The sequence below is a fragment of the Elephas maximus genome, chromosome 1 (assembly GCF_024166365.1).
Source record: "Elephas maximus indicus isolate mEleMax1 chromosome 1, mEleMax1 primary haplotype, whole genome shotgun sequence".
NCBI lineage: Eukaryota > Metazoa > Chordata > Mammalia > Proboscidea > Elephantidae > Elephas > Elephas maximus.
This window is the reverse complement of record NC_064819.1, coordinates 31,646,829-31,666,949: the sequence shown is the minus strand read 5'-3', so window position 1 is coordinate 31,666,949 and position 20,121 is coordinate 31,646,829. Positions and strand designations below refer to the sequence as shown.

The 20,121-nt window shown below is 44.2% G+C and overlaps 1 protein-coding gene across 2 annotated transcripts in view; it reads right to left on the bottom strand.

The window, feature by feature from the left end:
• MCF2L2 (MCF.2 cell line derived transforming sequence-like 2) overlaps positions 1-20,121 on the bottom strand; it is a 224,251-nt gene that overhangs the window by 102,270 nt on the left and 101,860 nt on the right. For both annotated transcript variants that reach the window (XM_049881580.1, XM_049881586.1), the window contains exons 11-14: positions 16,205-16,396; positions 12,372-12,563; positions 7,191-7,368; positions 122-213 (exon numbers count right to left, since the gene is read on the bottom strand). In XM_049881580.1, the coding sequence (XP_049737537.1) occupies positions 122-213; positions 7,191-7,368; positions 12,372-12,563; positions 16,205-16,396 (654 nt within the window). The remainder of the gene's footprint in view (positions 1-121; positions 214-7,190; positions 7,369-12,371; positions 12,564-16,204; positions 16,397-20,121) is intronic.

Sequence of the window (20,121 nt, the reverse complement as noted above, 5' to 3'; positions counted from 1 at the left end):
CAACTTCTAGAGGTGATGATAGATACATAACAGGGGACAATATTTATTCATTTATTGATAATTACAGCAGCAATCTTCCCCATGTCAAAAACTTCTATCAGTAAAACAAAGGTGATCTTACCCTAACTTCAGATTTAGTCTTGTCAGCTTCCTTTCCCAGGGAGTTCAAATCTGTCTCCATATGAGATTCCTCAGATATTTTCTGAGGAGGAGCTAGAAGGATGAAGAGAACCTGTCATTAATTTGTTTATTCGACTTATAAGTAACTCAGAACACTTAGCCTGACTTGGACACGTAGAGCTAGACCATGTCGATGCAGCTGATTAACAAGGTATAACTGAACTGCTGCGGTGACTTCCCCGATGGTGGATATGGAGCAGGCAAAGGAGGGACAAAACAGAGCAACTTGACGTTTGAGCTGAAGAGACCAAAGTCGTACCCATTAAACCACGGCAAATCAGTAAGTGCAATGTGGTAAAAATGACAGCATTTCCAACATTCCCCCTTTTAAGGCCCAGCTAAAAGGCCATGTTCTTCATGAAGACTTCCTTGACTATTCCAAACTTCACGGATTATTTTATGCACTGTTGGTTTACCATCCATCTTCTGTCCTATATAGTAATGCACTTGATTCCTTCTTGTATTATAAGACTAGACTCAATCACAGATACCATATTTTATTGAATATTTTTTTTCTGTTATAAAGGTAATTAATTTGTGCACATTATTGAAAACTTGAAAAATACTAAAATCTTACCATATAAACACAACCACTTGGTATATTTCCATACAGTTTTTTTTTAAATCCTCTCTCTATATACATAAACATATATGCATGCACATGTGCACGTATACACACACACACACACACACACTTCCAAACAAAAAGCCAAACCTGTTGCGATCAAGTTGATTCTGACTCATAGAGACCCTACAGGACAGAGAACTGCCCCCTTGGGTTTCCAAGGAGCGGCTGGTGAATGCAAACTGTAAACCTTTTGGTTAGCAGCCGAGTTCTTAACTGCTGTGTGACACACACACACACACATACACACACATACACACACAATCATACTATATTATCAGGAAAGGGATGTCCAGGCCTGCCCTAGCCAGAAGAAGGATAGTCTGGTGGTTGGATTCTAGGACTGACAGAGCCACATTCACAAGCAGGCTGGCTGTGTGATAGAATCAGTTAGCTGAGGCAGGATGGAGTCAGGCTGTCTTGTTCCTGTTCTCTTCTGTCAATCACTCTATCTCCTTTCTTTCCTTTCTCTTTCCCACAGGTGTTCTCAGACACCTGGGAGATTTCATTCCATTTCTACAGTCTCCATGGCCATCTGGTAATAAGACTGGCACATTAGGCTTCCCAACCCAGCTTTACCAGAGGGTTGCATTGAGGGTGATGGCTAGGGGACAAAAAAGTAAGTGGTTCTCTGAGTTCTTATTTGTCACTGTAACCATTCCCTGTGTGTATGCCTCCCCTGGAAACTCACAGGAAACCTACGATTAACCTGAGGCAGGATTTGAGCATTTCTAGGTCCTGTGGCCCAAATTCCACTGGTTATGGATTGAATGTGTCCCCCCGAAAATGTGTATCAACTTGGCTGGGCCATGATTCCCAGTATTATGTGGTTGTCCAGCATTTTGTGATCTGATGTGATTTTCCTGTGCCCTGTAAACCCTAATCTCTATGATGTTAGTGAGGCAGGATTAGAGGCAGTCATGTTAATGAGGCAGGACTTGATCAACAGGATTAGTTTGTATCTTGAGACAATCTCTTTTGAGCTATAAAAGAAAGAAGTGAGCAGAGAAGAGAGGGACCTCATGCCACCAAGAAAGAAGCGCTGGGAGCAGACCGTGTCCTTTGGACCTAGGGTCCCTGCACTGAGAAGCTCTTAGACAAGGGGAAGACTAATGACAAGAACTTTCTCCCAGAACCAACAGAGAGAGAAAGCCTTCCCCTTAAGCTAGCACCCTGAATTTGGACTTCTAGCCTCCTGGACTACAAGAGAATAAATTTCTTCTTGTTGAAACCATCTACTTGTGGTATTTCTGTTAATAGCAGCACTAGGTAACTAAGACACCATTCAGCTAACTCCACCAAAATATCACTTTGATTCTTATATCTGGTAGACTCGATGGAGCTTTACCATCTGGCTTCCAGAGGCCCCTTCTAACCCTTAGATTCTGTGAGTCAACAGGAAGCAGTTTTCTGTGGGTTTCTCACAGATATTTGGGTCAGAACCTGTAGCAAAGTATACTGTTTGCTATCCCAGGTTATGCAGCCACTGAAGCTGCTTTATAACCATGGACAATCCCCTGAGCTCCTCACTCTCTGCAGAATCTCTGAAAACTGAGAAAATTCTAGGCATAACAACTGGATGCTGGAAACGCATACATTGTAGTTGGTGACCGCATGCCTGAGAATGAATCACCTGCTCTTAATGTTTTAAGTATAATGAAATAGTTCAAGGTGTGGACTTGGAAGCCATACTGCCAGGGTTCAAATCTGGCTCTTCCAAGTACAAGACACACGTTGCCAGCGGAGCCTCTGTGGCTCAGCCTCTTTATCTGCGAAGTGGGGGATAATGACAAAGCTTACAGAGTAGGGTTGTTAAGAGGCTTTCATGAGTTAATATGCACAAGGTGTTCTTAGCTCATGGTTTAAGTGCCCAGTACATTTTAGCTACCATTACAGCCACATGGAGCCCTGGTGGCGCAGTGGTTAAGAGCTTAGCTGCTAACCAAAAGGTCGGTGGTTCAAATCCACCAGCCACTCATTGGAAACCCTAGGGGGCAGTTCTACTCTGTCCTATAGGGTCACTATGAATTGGAATTGACTCAGTGGCCATGGGTTTGGTTTGGATGGCCACATGGCATTATAAGAGCTTGCTTACATTCCTTCTGGACTTCAGAGAGGCTCTATGTTGTGCACAAAGCACCCAGCTAACAAGAGTCAGAGCTGAGATTGCAGCTCTGATCTCTAAGTACCACCACCCACATTCCACCTACTGTGAAATACCATAGTTTATCTTGGCCCAGACCCAGTTTCTAAGGAATAAGACAAGTGTGTCTGAAAATCCTGTTAGTGACCTGAGTCCACACCGTGGTCACTCTCCAAAACAAAAGTACAGGACTGTTCTGAAAAATTAGTTAGCTGCCTGACCAAGGACAATGATACCTGTTCAAACACGATAAAGATTTGCTTACCCTGGGGATGGTGATTATCTGTTATGAAATCTTGTGTCTAAAAAGCTGAGAAACAATACATCATTCCTGTTTTATAAACTTGTAACAAACACATGTGCCTTAAAACAATGAGAGAGGCCAAGTCATAGAAGTGAACACAATATTAGCTTTGGGAACGAGCCCCAGATGAGGGGTCAGGAAAACCAAGTCTTGTTTCTCATAGTGGCTCCAAGAAGGATGCCTCCGTGTGTGTGCGTCTGCGGTATGTGCATGTACGTGTCTGAATGTGCGTGTGTGTGTGTGTATGGTGTGTAAGTGTTTGTGACTGGGTGTGTGTGTGTGTCTGAGTGTGCATGTGTATGTGTGTGTGGTGTGTCAGTGCTTGTATTTGTGTCTGTGGTACAGGTGCATAAACCTGTCTGAGTGTGCATGTGTGTGTGTGGTGTGTGAGTACTTATATTTGTTTCTGTAGTACATGTGCGTAAATGTGTCTGAGTGGCATCTGTGTGTGTATGGTGAGTGATTATATTTGTGTCTGTGGTGTGTATGTGTGAGTGTGCATATGTATACACACGTGTGTATGTGGTGTGTGAGCACTTGTATTTGTGTCTGTGGTATGTGTGTATAAATGTGTCTGAGTGTGCATGTATATACGTGTATGTGGTGTGTGAGTACTTGCATGTTTCTGTGGTACATGTGTGTAAATGTGTCTGGGTGTGCATGTGTGTGTGGGTGAGTGCTTGTATTTGTGTCTGTGGTATGTGTGTGGAAGTGTGTCTGAGTGTGCATGTGTATATACGTGTGTGTATGTGGTTTGCGAGTGCTTGTATTTGTTTCTGTGGTGTGTGTGTAAATGTGTCTGAGTGTGCATGTGTCTGTGTGTTGTGTGCGAGTGCTTGTATTTGTGTCTGGTACGTGTGTGGAAGTGTGTCTGAGTGTGCATGTGTGTGTGTGTTGTGTGTGAGTGCTTGTATTTGTGTCTGTGGTACATGTGTGTAGAAGTGTGTCTGAGTGTGCATGTATATATGTGTGTGTGTGTGTTGTGTGAGTGTATTTGTGTCTGTGGTACATGTGCATAAATGTGTGCATGTGTATACGTGTGTGTGGTGTGTGAGTGCTTGTATTTGTGTCTGTGGTACATGTGTGTAAACATGTGCATGTGTATACGTGTGTGTGGTGTGTGAGTGCTTGTATTTGTGTCTGTGGTATGTGTGTGTAAATGTGTCTGAGTGTGCATGTGTATGTGTGTGTTCATAGAAAAACTCAGGAAGAAAATGCACTAAACTGTCATCCAGGCTTACTTCTGAAAAGTGGACTATGTGATGGGTGACAGAGGATTGTAAAATATACTAAATGGAGAATTACTGAAAGACCCCATCATTTTCAGATAAACAAAAACTGAAAGAATTTATTGCCAACAGACCTGTACTACAAGAGGTGTGAAAGAAAATTCTTCAAGCTGAAGAGAAATGACAAAGCATGGTAATTCAGATCCACAAGAAGGAATAAAGGACAATGGAAATAGTAAATATGAGGGTAAATATAAAAGACTATATCAATATTTTTCTATTAATTTCTTTAAAAGACCTATGTCATGGATTGACTTATGTCCCCCAAAATGTGTGTATCAACTTGGTTAGGCCATCTGTGATTGTCCTCCATTTTGTGATTGTAATTTTATGTTGAGAGGATTAGGGTGGGATTGTAACACCAACCTTACTCAGGTCGCCTCCCTGATCCAAGGTAAAGGGAATTTCCCTGGGGTGTGGCCTGCACCACCTTTTATCTCTCAAGAGATAGAAGGAAAGGGAGACAAGCAGAGAGTTGGGGGGACCTCATACCACCAAGAAAGCAGCACCAGGAGCAGAGCACATCCTTTGGACACAGGGCCCCTGCACCTGAGAAGCTCCTCGACCAGGGAAAGATTGACAAGGACCTTCCTCCAGAGCTGACAGAGACAGAAAGCCTTTCCGTGGAGCCGGTCCCCTGAATTTGGACTTGTAACCTACTAGACTGTGAGAAAATAAATTTCTCTTTGTTAAAGCCATCCATTTGTTGTATTTCTGTTATGGCAGCACTGGATGACCAAGACAAACCTATGATGGGCTAAACAAAAAATTATAACACAAAATTTGGGAGTTTAACACATGTAGATGTAGTATTTATGATAAAAAATAGCGCAGATGATGGGGGGCATATAGCACTACACCACTGCAAGTTTCCTATCTTTTACATTAAGTGGCACGATATAACTCTAAGTAAAATGTGATAAGGATGCAAATAATAATCCCTAGAAAAACCACTGGGGGAAAAAGGAACAGTGCAAAGGGGTACGTTAAAAGGTAATAGAGAAATTAAAAGGGAATGCTAAAAGATATTTGCTAACCCAATAGAAGGCAGGAAAGGAGGAACAGAAGAATAAAAACCTATTAGACAAGTAGACAACAATAACAAAATAGTAGATCTAAACTATACAAAAAAATTACATTATATATAAATGAATTAAACACCCCAATGAAAAGGCAGGGATTAACAGAATGCACCAAAAAGGCAAGACCCAACGATATGCTGTCTACAAGAAATGCATTGTAAAAGCAAAAACAAAAATGAAAAAAAGATATACATGCAAACATTAAGCATAAGAAAGCTGGAGTGCCTGTATTAATATTAGACAGATAGACTTCAAGACAAGGAGTATTAACAGAGATAAGGAAGGAAGGAAAGAAGGAAGGAAGGACATTTCATAATTATAAAAGCGTTAACACATCCAGAGGACATACCAATTATAAACCTGTGTGTGCTTAATAACAGAGCTTCAAAATACATGAAGCAACAAATGACACATACATCATGTCCAAATGCATTTTAACCCAGGAATGTTAGGTAGTTTCAACGTTTGAAAATCAATCACTGTAATCTACCATATTCATAAATAAAGGAGAAAAATCAAATGATCATCTCAATACACGCACAAAAAAAAACTGAAAAAGTTCAATAATCATTTATGATAAAAACTCAAATCAAACTAAGAATAGACGGGAACTTCCTCAAGCTGATAAAACACATCTGTGAAAAACTTAGCGCTAACATCACACTTGAAGAAGAAACATGAACTCTTTCCCCTAAGACTGGGAAAAGACAGGCTATCTGCTCTCACTACTTTTACTCAACATTGTACCGGCGAGCTCGACCATTAAAATAAAGCCAAGGTATAAAGATTAAAAAAGAAGGAAAACTGTCCCTACTCACAGATGATGTCTATATTTCTATACATACTTTTATTATTAAACATTATAAGTTCCATTTATTATAGGGCTAAAAAACATTAAATGCCTAAGACATTTATACTCACAACTAACTACACTGCCAAGAGAAATTGAAGAAGACTTATATAAATGGTGAGTTACACAGCATGTTTGTAAATTGGAAGAGTCAATATTGTTCTTCCCAAATTGATCTACATATACAGTGCAATTCCAATCATAACCCTAGCAGGAACTGACAAGGTGATTCTAAAACTTACACTGACATGAAAAGGACCTAAAATAGCCAAATCCACCTTGAAAATGAACAAAATTGGAAGACTTACACCACCTGATCTCAAGGTTTACTAATAAACTATAATAATCAAGACTGTGTGGCACAGGTCTAAGGACTTAAAACGCTTTAAACTTTTCAAAGAACCAACTTCGCCTCTCCATTGCCAGTAGCGTCTTCTGAGCCTTCTCAAGCCCCTTAATGGAGTCTATTTTATGCTAGTGTTACTTGTGTTTGTATTATTCCTCCACTCGGCTAGGAACTTCTCCTTGACTTCAGGCACTCAATTTTATGTAGATTTATAAGTCCTCAATGCTTGCACTACACTACATCTGCCATTTATTTTAAGTAATATCTGTCCAAACAATGACTGTTTTGCATCTTCAAAAACCACCATCTCAACCCTCAAGGGTGCTGATGAAACATGAAAACGGCATAACTTCCTGCCCCAAACTACCTACCCAAGGCAGAGATTTGGCAGGTTTTTGGTGACACCCATTTTGGGGAGGACTCAGGATGGGGGGCCACAGGTTGCACTGGGCGAGTCTGTTTAGCTGCCAGTTTCTTCAGGCTCACTTGCCTTTTGTCAAATATTTGCCTCACATCAGCCAGCTTCTGCAGGACTTTCTGGGCATTAGTCTGTAGAAGCAAAGCAAATCATGAGCAGGTACCTGGACTGAACCCAAAGACGTGATGCCTTCCCTCTGTCCTATCTTCCTCCAGCCTCCCCCACAATATCCCTGCCTCCCTCAGTTGGCCCTACTGTAGGCATCCACAGGCAAATCTGCCTCAGCTTCCTGGTGCTGCTGGAACAGAAACACCACAAGTAGGTGACTTTAAGGAACAGGAGTTTATGTTCTCACAGTTCTGGAGGCTCAAAGCCTAAATCAGGGTCTCAGCCATGCTGATTCCCTCCCGGTTGGTAGCCGCAGGTCCTCCTTGGTTCTTGTAGACCCTCATGTGGCACCTGACATCCCCAGTATGTGCTTGTCCCTGTGTCTCATCTGCTCTTTTTACAACTCAGAATGTGATTAGGTTTGGACTCCCCCTACACTTCTACGGCCTCACCAACAACAAATAAAACATTATTCCCAAACGGGATTACATCCAGAGGTACAGAGGTTAGGATTCCAACACAGATTTTGAGGGGGCACAATTCAATCCATAACAAAATCACTGCCTGGACTGCTTTGCTCCAGACTCTGCACCTCCCACCTGACTAACACTTGAGGGCAACGAGGCAAGGATTGTATCCTTCTCACTACCGTGTCTCCAAGGCCTGGAATACTGCCTGGCACAGGGTGGTGCTCAGGAAATATAGGCTGAGCGTGTAAATGATCACTAAGCCGTGTCCATGAATGGTAGGAAAGGATGCCACAGGCCACTGGTGAAGGGCGTTAGGCCAATGTACAAAACAGGAGGACTTCAAAACAAGAGAGGTACTCTGAGCAAAGAGATGGCTAAATTCTGAAGTAGGATCAAGGGAAGCACATAGCACGTGCAATAAAAAGAACAATCTTTTAAACTTTATTCTGTGTGATCCCTTGTCACTTTAGGTAGGAAAGCAATAAAGATATACAGGGAGAATGATGAAACTCACAGATGTTCCCTTAACCTGATATACCTGTTCCATGACAAGCATAACCTGAAATTCCTTGAGTTACACCAGGCCTGAATTCAGCAGAAAGTATTGCTTCCAGGCTTCCTTCCAGCATGATATCCCTCTAGCCGTGGTGGTCAAGGGGAAGCAGGTGGCCTTCTCTGACATGCAACTGCTGGATGATTTTAACACCAAAGAAGAGTCCAGAATCAGAGTACTGGGCTACCACAACCTGCCCAGGGTGTCAGAACCACACGTGCAGGCTTGGAACACACCTGGGGAGGGTGTGAATTTTGTCTTTTTTTTTGCTGGGCCACCCACTGGAGGGTCTGTGCTGTGAAACAACCATTCCCTTACAGGCTCACAACACCCTGAAAATTGAACTTTGGACCAAGATCTGGGATTGGTCTCACTCTTTGGAAGCTCTCAGAGTTTAGACCTCCACCGTGCCAGACAGTAACCAGTAGCCACCTGTGGCTATTAAGGACTTGAAATGTGGCTAGTCTGAATTGAGATGGCTGTAAGTATAAAATACACACCGGATTTCAAAGACTTCATAACAAAAAAGGAAAAGTAAAAAGTCTCAATATTCTTGATTACATGTTGATTATATATTATGTATTGATTACATGTTGAAATAGTATTTTGATGATAACTGATTAAATAAAATATTATGAATATTGATTTCACTTGTTTCTTTTTAGTTTTTAAAATGTGGCTACCAGAAAATCTTCAATGACACATGTGGCTTGCATTATATTTCTATCAGACAGTGCTGGTCTAAACCAGGGGTTGACAAACTTTTTCTGCAGAAGGACAAATGGTAAATATTTTAGGTTTTGCGGGTCATATGGAGCCCTGGTGGCACAGTGGTTAAGAGACTGGCTGCTAACCAAAAGCCTGGCAGTGTGAATCCACAAGCTGCTCCTTGGATACCCTATGGGGCAATTCTACTCTGTCCCATAGGGTTGCTATAGGGTCATTATGAGTTGGAATCGACTCGACGGCAATGGGTTTGGTTTTTGGTGGGCCATATGGTCTTTGTTGCAACTATCAGAATCTGCTGTTATGCCCAGAACAGCCACGCAGAAGACATAAATAAACGAATGAGGCTGTTCCAATAAAACTTTATTTATGAAAATAGGTGGCAAGTGAATTAGGCCCACAGGCTGCAGTTTGCTGACCCCTAGCTAGACTAAGGGTGTAAAGGGTCTTTTCAGAGAATGTACTCTCTGGTTTCAAGAAGTGTACTTGTGCAGTGGACTAGAGGTTCTGACCACACAGCTAATGGGTCAAAGCCCCCAAAGAAAGCAAACTTTCTTGCATCGGCGTGGAGGCAATGCTAGTCTGTACTCCTGGGGAGGTGGTCAGCAAATACTGCTCTGTTTGTCCAGGAGCAGTGACGAGCTAAGGGTTGAGAAAACTGAGATTTGGGTGTCAACTGCTGCAGGATGATGAAGGAAGCTGGCTGACTGGCTGTCAAATTGCTCTGGGCTGGTAAAGTGGGACCAGTGGCCAGGGCCAGTGGAGGTGGGCCAACATCCAGGGCCAAGGGGCCACTGCCCAGAATCCAGAGGGTGGGACTGCCACCCTGACAGGCTTGGTGAACGGATGATCGTTTTCAAATCTTGAAATCTAATGAGATTTGCCCTGCTGGGTTTTGTACTTGCTGACTACCCATGACTCCTTCCTTCCCTCCCATTGCTCCCTTTTGGAATGGGACTGTCTTCCTTCCTTATATGTGTTCCACCACTGTGCTTTGGAAGCAGATAACTTGCATCCTAGGTTTCACAGGTCCACAGATGGAGAGGAATTTTGCCCCAGGATGGACCACACCCAGAATCTCACCCACACTTGATTGAGATGATTCAGAAGATGAGATTTTGGATTTAGAATCAATGCTGGAATGGGTTAAGACTTAGAGCGATGCTAGGGTGGGAATGTATTTTGCACATGGGAGAGACATGAATTTGCAGGGGTGGGGTAGAAGGTGGAATCATGGATTGAATTGTGTCCCCCAAAATACACTGAAGTCCTAAACCCTGTTCCTGTGAATGTGACCTTGTTGGGAAAAATAGGGCCTTTCTCTGAAGATATAGTGAAACCCGTGAGAGCCATGACTCAACAGAACTGCTTTGTTTTTCCGGGTCTTGCAGGTTTTCTGCCTTTGACAGGGTGCAGTCTTAATACTTTTCTAGCACTTGTTTTAGTAAAAAATATTTGAGTTTTCTTCCTCTGACAGCTTTCTGCCTTACACAGGTTCTGGTTTTACTGTATTGTTAGTTAAGTCACACCAGAGTACGGTAGGTCTCATCCTAATCTCTACTGAATGGTGTCTTATAAAAGGGGAACAGACATGAACACCGGGTCGCACCGAGGCCAAGGAATCAAGGAAATGCTCAGGGCTACCAGAAGCTGAAAGAGACAGGGAAGAATCTTCCCCTAGAGCTGGCAAAGAGAGAGTAAAGTCCAGCTGACGCCCTGAACTTGGACTTCTGGCCTCCAGAACTCCAAAACACTTTGTGGTAGTTTGTTATGGTGACCCTAGGGAACTGCGATAGATACATGACTCAAAAGAGGCCAAGAAGCTCCTAAAACTGAGGCACATGCAAGGTGAAGTGGACCTCAGAAGAAGGTATACTATCCATAACCCCGCTGCTTCGGGGGAGAATGCTCTTTTCAAAGTGCAAATTCAATCAAGTTACCCCCATACTCAAGTTCTTCAGTGGCTTCCCATGGCTCTTGGAATAAAGACCAAAATCTGTAATGTGACCCACAAAGTCTCACCTCTCCTGCCTCTTTCTAACCTCACTCCAAACACTCTTCTCTTGCTCTCTGCACTCCAGCCACCCTGACCTTCCGGTCCCTCCCTTGTGCCAGGCTCCCACCAGCTCTGCGGACTTTACCCACACTGTTCCTTCTGCCTGGCAAGGCTCCCCAATGTCCTCTCCACCCGGTTAGCTTCATTCATTCTCCAGGCCTTGGGTCACTTGGCACCTCTGCAGAAGCCTTCCCTGACCCCTAGTCCAGATCAGACTCCTTTGTCACTTGACAGATAGGACCCTGAGGCCCTCGCTCAGAGCACTCATCTCAGCTTGTAGCCCGAGTTTCACAGGATGGTTTTATTAATACCAGCTTCTCCCACTAAAAAAGCCATAACTTCCATGAGGGATGGAACCACGTCTACTTCTACTGATTGTTGTATTCTCAGCACACAATACATCGGAGATGCTTGTGTTTGTTGAGAAGTGAATGACTTAAAGGTGACATTTGAACCAGACTATGAAGGGTACTGCATCGGGCAAATTTGCTGCAAGAGACCTCTCTAATGTGTTAAAAAGCAAAGATGTCACCTTGAGGACTAAGTGGTGGTATTTTCAATCACCTCATATGCATGGGGAAGCTGGACAATGAATAAGGAAGACCAAAGAAGAACGGATGCATTTGAACGATGGTGTTGGCAAAGTATATTGAATGTACCATGGACTGCCAGAAGAACGAACTAATTTGTCTTGGAAGAAGTACAGCAAGAACGCTCCTTAGAAGCAAATATGGCGAGACTTTGTCTCATGTACTTTGGACATGTCGTCAGGGGAGATCAGTCCCTGAAGAAGGACATCAGGCTTGGTAAAGCAGAGGGTCACTGAAAAAGAGGAAGACTCTCAACAACATGGACTGACACAGTGGCTGCAACAATGGGCTCAAGCATAGCAACAATTGTGAGGATGGTGCAGGACTGGGCAGTGTTTCGTTCTGTTGTACACGGGGTCGCTGTAAGTCGGAACCCACTGGACAACACCTAACAACAAGAACAACGACATGAGGAGTGTGTTTGCCAGGAAGCACTGACCAAGAGTCTAAGATCCACCCAAGGACTTAAGAACTGGTTAGCCTGCTTAGTGTATTCCACTTGTTCTTTCCTTCTCTCTTCCTTTATTTATTTACTTTTTAAATTTTCTACCCGGGCTTTCTTATGCAACAGGTAAAGTCCCTCACATATCCCTGTCCCAAACACCAGATCAAAATAACCCAGAAACAATACCTTTATGTCATGGGTGAGTATCAACTCAAACTGGTTGTAAAACTCCTTGGGGCTGGGCAGCTGGTACTCCTTAGCTGTGGCCAAGAATGTCTCGATGTCGTTCAAGGCACCGTCAACCCCCTCTCGTGACTGGCACTTGTCTACGGCTTGAGAAGCCAAGAGGTAGATTCCCACTTCACACCACTGGCTGACCTTTTGGAAAGAAACACAGTGCCCTGTGAAGTTAGCCTGACCATGACTCAGCCACACAGTTCTCAGGAGGCCCCAGCTCACCAAGGGAACTCTGAGACACCAGGGAACTGTCCTGGGACAGCATCCAGGTTAGGGGCCTAGCCGCTATAAACAAAGCTCTGAGATGAACAGGCCCAAGCCCATTATACATCTGTCCACTTCTCAGGGATATCATTGCTGATGTCAGAGGGATCCTGGCTGAAAGCAGAGAATACCAGAAAGATGTTAACCTGTGTCTTACTGTCTATGCAAAGGCATTTGACTATGTGGATCATAACAAAATTATGGATAACACTGCAAAGAATGGGAATTCCATGCTCACGAGGACCCTGTACCTAGACCAACAGGCAGTCATTTGCACAGAACAAGGGGATACTGTGTGGTTTAAAGTCAGCAACAATCATGGGCGCAGGACGGGGCAGTGTTTTGATCTGTAGTACATAGGGTCACTGTGAGTCAGAACCAACTCAGCGGCACCTAACAACAACAACTTCTCAGGGAAGTCCCTCTGCCAGTAAAATGAATGCTATGGACACTCTTTGCTTCTCCACCGACAATAACTATTACATCCTAGGATAAGAGAGTTGAGTATTTTTAAGGCTGGCCTAACCTTAGAGAAATGTAACCAAAGACTTTTTGGGTTTACCTGCTAGGCTACTTGTCTTGCCTCCTAATGGGTTACAGGAACATGGGGTGATGAATTTGATGTTAGACCCGGCCCTTGCATGCCTTTTGAGGGGAAGGGAATGTCTCTTTTTAGAAAAAAAAAAAAAAAATCACTTTCTTCTTTGGATTCCCAGGCTATCGACATTTGCATTTATTGGTATTTGTCTTTCCTAGAAGGAGCCCTGGTAGCGCAATGGTGAAAGTGCTCAGCTGCCAACCAAAAGGTCGGCAATTTGAACCTACCAGCTGCTCCATGGGAGCAAGGTCTGGCAGTTTGTTTCGTAAAGATTACGGCACTGGAAGCCCTACGGGGCAGTTCTGCTCTGTCCTGTGGGGTTGCTATGTGTCAGAATCAATTCGATGGCAGTGGGTTTGGTTTGGTTTTGGGGTCTTTCCTAGGGAAGCATCCAAGAATGCAAAGGTTTGCAACTCAGAATAGCAATACCAAACCTTCCCGGATGCTGGGATGAAATCAGATGGGTGATGAAGTCTAACGATTCATTTTTTCTAAAGACTTGCTTTCCTGTTTTCTTTACTCTTCAAACACCACTGAGACACCAGAACAGCCTTTGTGCTGTCTGAACATTTATAATAAAAAGAAGTTTCCAGTATAAGTACGTATGCATGTCCATTTACCATGGGATCTGAAAAGCTATTAAAAAAAAAGAGCCATACAGAAAGAAAAGATCAAAAGGGAATGCTACAAAGTGGTTATTCCTAAGAGGGGAAATGATAGGCAATTAAAGGCTGTCTTTCTGTTTTTTCCTAATTATTTATACTCTGAGTATATACTACCTTTAGAATAATAACAAAAGTAGTAAAGATATTTTAAAATTAATGATTACCACTGTGTGAAGAGGAGGAGGGATTTGTAAGTACCCATAAGTTACTGTTTTCTTCCTCCTTCCTACATTTTTGGATTTTTAAAACAATACAAATTGTGCTTTGATATACATGTACTTTGGAAACATTTTCTCTAAGCATCATGCCTAGTCTGCAGAAAACACTGAGCTGAGCGGGCCCTTTGCAAAATCGCGGCTGCTCGCTTTGCCAGAGACACCCAGAGACACACACACACATACACACTAGCTGCTGTTGTGTCAGCTCTGACTCAGGGAAACTCCGTGTGTGTGTCAGAGTAGGACTGTGCTCCACAGGGTTCTCAAAGGCTGATCTTTTGGAAGTAGACTGCTAGGCTTTTCTTCTGAAGTGCCTCTGGGTGGACTCAATCCTCCAACCTTTCTGGTTCGCAGCTGAGCAAGTTAAGTGTTTGCACCCCCCAGGGACTAGCCCTAAGCTATTATCTCAGGAGCAGGAACGGGGTAAGGAAAACAGCAGCTGATTATTCTGAGAGCTCAGCAGAGGAGGCAGGGAGTGCAGCAGCCCCCTCTGAGCCGCTTGTTTCGGGAACAGCTGTATTTCACGGACATCAAAGCCCCTTTGGCAGTGGAATGACGTAAACAGACCAGACAGGTGCCCCCAGCACGTGGGAGAGAAAGAGCTGCAGGAGTGAAGCACGCTGATCCATGGCAACGAGCCTCGTGCTGCCCAGGAACAGCTGACAGGGACGGTTCCAAAAGTCACCACTCCCCCTGATTGGGAACTCGCCCCAGAGATCACCGCAGAAGGGCACCAGGGACTATACATGCCCCCACTTGTGGAGACAGTGCTGTTGAGCCTAAGAAGCTCAGATTTTGGAATCTGCCGGTCCTATCTTCCTGACTTCCAACCTGGCTTTCCCTACTTGCACCCTGTGTGGTCTTGGGCGGTCACTTACCCCAGTTTTTATCAGGGTGGTTTCCGTCCACCTGCATCTGGGCACTTGACTGAAATGCTGATTCCTGGGCATCACCCCAGACACACTGTGTGAATCCCCAGAGTGGAACAGCAGGGAGTCTGCTAGTACAACAAGCCCATCAGGTGATTCTCAGCCTAAATTCTGAGAACCACTGACTTAACCACTCTTCCTCCTCTGTAAAATGAGGCCATTAATGCCTTCCTGAAAGGCTGTCACGAGGGTTACATAAAAAACCAAAACAGTAGTCACTGAGTTGATTCCAAATCATGGTGACCCATGTGTGTCAGAGTAGAACTGTAATCCACAGGGTCTTCAATGGTTGATTTTTCAGAAGTAGATCACCAGGCTTTCTTCCAAGGCACCTCTGGGTGGACTGGAACCTTCAACCTTTTCACTGGCAGCGGAGCGCTCTAACTGTTTGCACCCCCTAGGCACTCCGAGGGTGAAATGGATGACACAATTATGCTGCTGGTAGGAACAGAGCAGGTGCTCAATAAATGCTCAAGTAATAATAAATGTCATGATTACTGAAGCTTCTCCAAAAGGATTCACAACCTGTTGCCTTTGTATGAGGGAAACCAAACACCAAACCTACTGCCTCCAAGTCGATTCCAACTCAAAGCAACTCTGTAGGACAGAGTAGAACTGCCCAATAGGGTTTCCAAGGCTGTAATCTTCGTGGAGGGAGATTGCCACATCTTTCCCCAGCAGAGTGGCTGGTGGGTTTAAACGATGGACCTTTCAGTTAGCAGCCAAGCACTTAGTCACTGAGCCATCAGGGTTCGTTATATGAGGGAAGCACCCCTGCAAATACAGGGCTTGAGTCTCTGTACTCCTGAAGGGGAATCAAGAAAATCCCACAGAGTCAGGCCAAACATGCTCGTTAGGCCTGGATCCACAGAGTGGGAAATGGACTTCCATTCATTCTGGTGGGATGTGCTGGGACGGCTGGGGCATTTTCCACCTTCAATGCCTCTCCTACCAAGAACTGCACGGTTTTGAATGCTTTCTGAGCACTTTTTCACATAAAGTTCTTTATCCTCTCAGAAGTCCTATGGGGCAGGGAGGGGCAAGGATGATTCAGACCATTCTACAAAAAATCCTGCAGATGCCACGTTCACGACCCTGCTCTGCTCACCTTGTCCAGCTGTCTATGCAACTCCAAAGACTTCCTTAAGATGTCATTTTTTTTCTTGTTTTCATTGATGACATCATCGCAGAGGTGCCTGAGCTCCACACACTTGGGCCTGATGGCATCCACCGCGTAGTGATGGCTTTGGATGAGCTGGTCCCCAATTAGTGCAAGCAGCTGGGCCTTTTCCAAGGGCTCCTGTGAAATGAACATCCAGAGTCAAGCACCAGTCACCAGGCCATCGTGAGGCTGATTCAACTGGGCACAGCTGCCTGGCATTGTGAGGGAGGCTGGTAAGATACCGATTCAGGCCTGAGGCTGAGAGCCTGAGGCTGTGGAGCCTGGAGAAGTTCTCTGGTTGTTCAAGGCTCCCAGGAACTCTAGCCTAGTGCAGGGTCATCCACACTTTGAAGAACAGCAAGTCATTCATTCAAATATTTGTTCAGTTCTGGGCTAGGCACTGAGGGTATTGTGTTAACAGGTCAGACATTTTCAATCTAATGGAGAACTCAGATATTAAATACATTATGCAAAAAATAAAATTGTAACTGTGATGAGTTGTAGGGCAGAAGAGCACAGAGCCTTATAATGCACGTAGGAAGAGATTCTGAATTCCTTTTTCAGCTAAAGCAGAAAGGAAGAAGAAGAGAAACATGGGGGGTGAGTTGAGGCTGAGAAAAGGGTAGAGATCTGGTCTGGGCAATTCTATGGTGCTCACGAGACTCAGACATATGCTTATCTAGACTCTTGCCCACAATGACAAGGTCCCTGTCTGCTCTGCCCCATCTGCCTCAGAAGATCTTGTCCACCTCATCTTCCACTTCTGAGTGGCTTACCTGGTTCTAACCACATGTGCCATTTTTTTTTTCTGTTTTTAATTCATTCACTCATTTGATCATTACATACAAGATGTATATGATAAATGTCTTATCGTGTCTATATCACCCCCAAGCTTCAAATTCTTTCATGGCTCCCCACAGTCTTCAGGAGAAAGTTCCCACTGCCAAGCGATGCACACAAGACCTTTCCCTACCTAGCTCACACCTGAGCCTCTCACTGACTCCTCCTCTTGCACTTCCCTCATCCCTATCCACCATGCAACCATAAGGATGATCACGTGCTGCTGGTGTTGTCTGCCCGTGAGTCAGCTCCGAGTCATAGCAACCCCATGTGACAGAGCAGACCTGCCCCATAAGGTTTCCTAGGCTGAAATCTTTATGGGAGATCACCAGGCCTTACCTCCCACAGAGCCGCTGGTGGGTCTGAACTGCAGATCTCTTGGTTAGCAGCCAATTGCTTAACTGTTGCACCACCAGGGCTCTCCAAATATTCATGCAGTTTCAGGTCTCCAGGTCTTTCTAACTTGTTCCTTCCACCTAGAATGCCTCATCCATCCCCATTCCTCCCTACACACCCACACTCCTTTTGAGCTAACTCTAAATCAGTCTGCAGAGTTCACCTTCTCCAGGAAACTTTCTCTGACTGCTTTATTTTAATGCCCCTACCCAGTGCTCCCACAACACTTTGCTTTTCTTGATGAGAGCACTTACTTCACTGTCCAGTGATCATTGCTTATCTGTTGCCCACACTATGCTATGGACCCTTGTGGTCATGAATGGTCTCTCGTCCAACTTAAAACAGTACATGGCACATATCAGGTCCTTAAGAACACATGTTGTATGAAACAAAAGGAAGTAATGATATGGGAATAAAGGAACACAAAGCAAGCAATGACTACTTAAAAGAACCCAAGGAGAAATTCCCAGTACACTTATTCTGAGCAGAAGAGGCCCAGATGCACTGGCCACTGTCCCTGAAAGGAGGATGGAATGTTAATTCCACGAAGCAATGATTTTTGTGTGTTGCATTCACTGCTGTGTCCTCAGAACATAGAACAGTGCCTGGCATAGCAGATGCTCAATAAATATTTGCAGAATGAGTGATGAATGGATGAGACACTTACCATGACTGCTCAGCTACTACGGATATCATCTAGGAAACATTCTATGGCACAGAATTTACCTTGCAACCTCTATGACATTAATAACAACAGCCAACATTTACTGCAAGTTTATTATATGCCAGGCACTGCTCTGAACACCTCACATGGATTATTAGTTTCACTCCTCATGACAAACCCTTTCATAGGGGCACTATTTTATAAAACAGAAGCTGAGGCATAACGGCCCAAGTGACCCAGGCAGGAAAGACAGGATCCAGGCTTCCAACTCGGGCAGTCTGGCTTCAGAATCCAGCTCTGACCAACACACACAGAGAAAAATGGCTGCACTCATTCTGCTTAAGCTTGGAGACCTCATTTGGTTGTTCAAACTTGCCCGACTTTAGTCATGTTGTTGTTAGTTGCATTGAAGTGGCTCTGACTCATGGTGACCCTATGTACAACACAATGAAACCCTGCCTAGCCCTGTGCCATCTTCAAGGTTGTTGGCATGTTTGAGTCCATTTTGGCAGCCATTGGGTAGCACCTTCCAATCTAGCGGGCTAATCTTCCAGCACTATATCAGACAATATTTTGTTGTGATCCACAGGATTTTCACTGGCTAATTTTCAAAAGTAAATCACCACGCCTTTCTGCCTGGTATGTCTCAGTCTGGGAGCTCTGCTAAAACCTGTTCACCACAGGTGACCCTGCTGGTATCTGCAATATCAGTGTCATAGCTTCCAGTGTCAGAGCAACACATAAGCCTCCACAAAACAACAAATAAAGCAGCATGAAAATCTGGCAAGGAAGGCTTTGTTGACTTTTTTTTTTTTAATCCACTGGCCTAATTTATTAAGAATAGCACAGGGTTTTCTGGGTCCAGGGAAATTCACCACAGGATTTTTTCAAAGTGCCCTGTGGTGAGGACAACCTGGCTTTCATTTCCCATGCGGCATCTCGCCCTCCAAAACTGCTCTTAAAACATGAGATGCTAAGAGAAATGTAACAGATCCTCACGGATCTGGGAAGAAGAAAATGTTATGTTTCATAAATACAACTTAGGAGCTACCACTGTGTCACTGGTTGAATCGTGTCCCCCCAAAATATCTGTCAACTTAGCTGGGCCATGAGTCCCAGTATTGTGTGATTGTCCACCATTTTATGTGATTTCTCTGTGTGCTGTAAACCCTATCACTGTGATAAAATGAAATGGATTAGTGGCAGTTATACTGATGAGACATACAAGATTAGATAGTGTCTTAACCAATCTCTTTGAAATATGAAAGAGAGAAGTGAGCAGAGAGACAAGGGGACCTCATACCACCAAGTAAGCAGCACCAAGAGCAGAGCACATCCTTTGGACCTGAGGTTCCTGTGCTGAGACGCTCCCAGGCCAAGGGAAGACTGATGACGAGGACCTTCCTCCAGAGCTGACAGAGAGAGAAAGCCATCCCCTGGAGCTGGAGCCCTGAATTCAGACTTCTAGCCTACTGAACTGTGAGAGAATAAACTTCTCTTTGTTAAAGCCATCCACTTGTGGTATTTCTGTTACAACAGCACTAGATGGCCAATACATACTGGAAGGCGGGAAGACCACTATAACGAAATGAAAGAATAATAAAAATAGCTTCCAAGTATTGATCACCTACTACATTCCAGGCACTCACTGACGCCTCTGTTGTTGTTAGTTGCCTCCAGCGGACTCTGACGCACTGCGACCCTTATGTGTAACAGAACGAAGTGCTACCCAATCCTGCGCCATTTTCATGGTCATTGGTATGTTTTAGCCCATTGTTGCATGTCCTTACAATGCATCTAATTCACTTAATCTTCAAATGGACTCTCTGAGGTAGGAATTATTTTCTCCATTTTACCCCTGAGCAGACTATTCAGAGAGGCCAAGAAAAGTGACTAGGGTCATACAGCTGACAGTAGTCAAAGATTTGAATCCAGCTCTGTTCGACTCCAAAGCCTGTGGTAT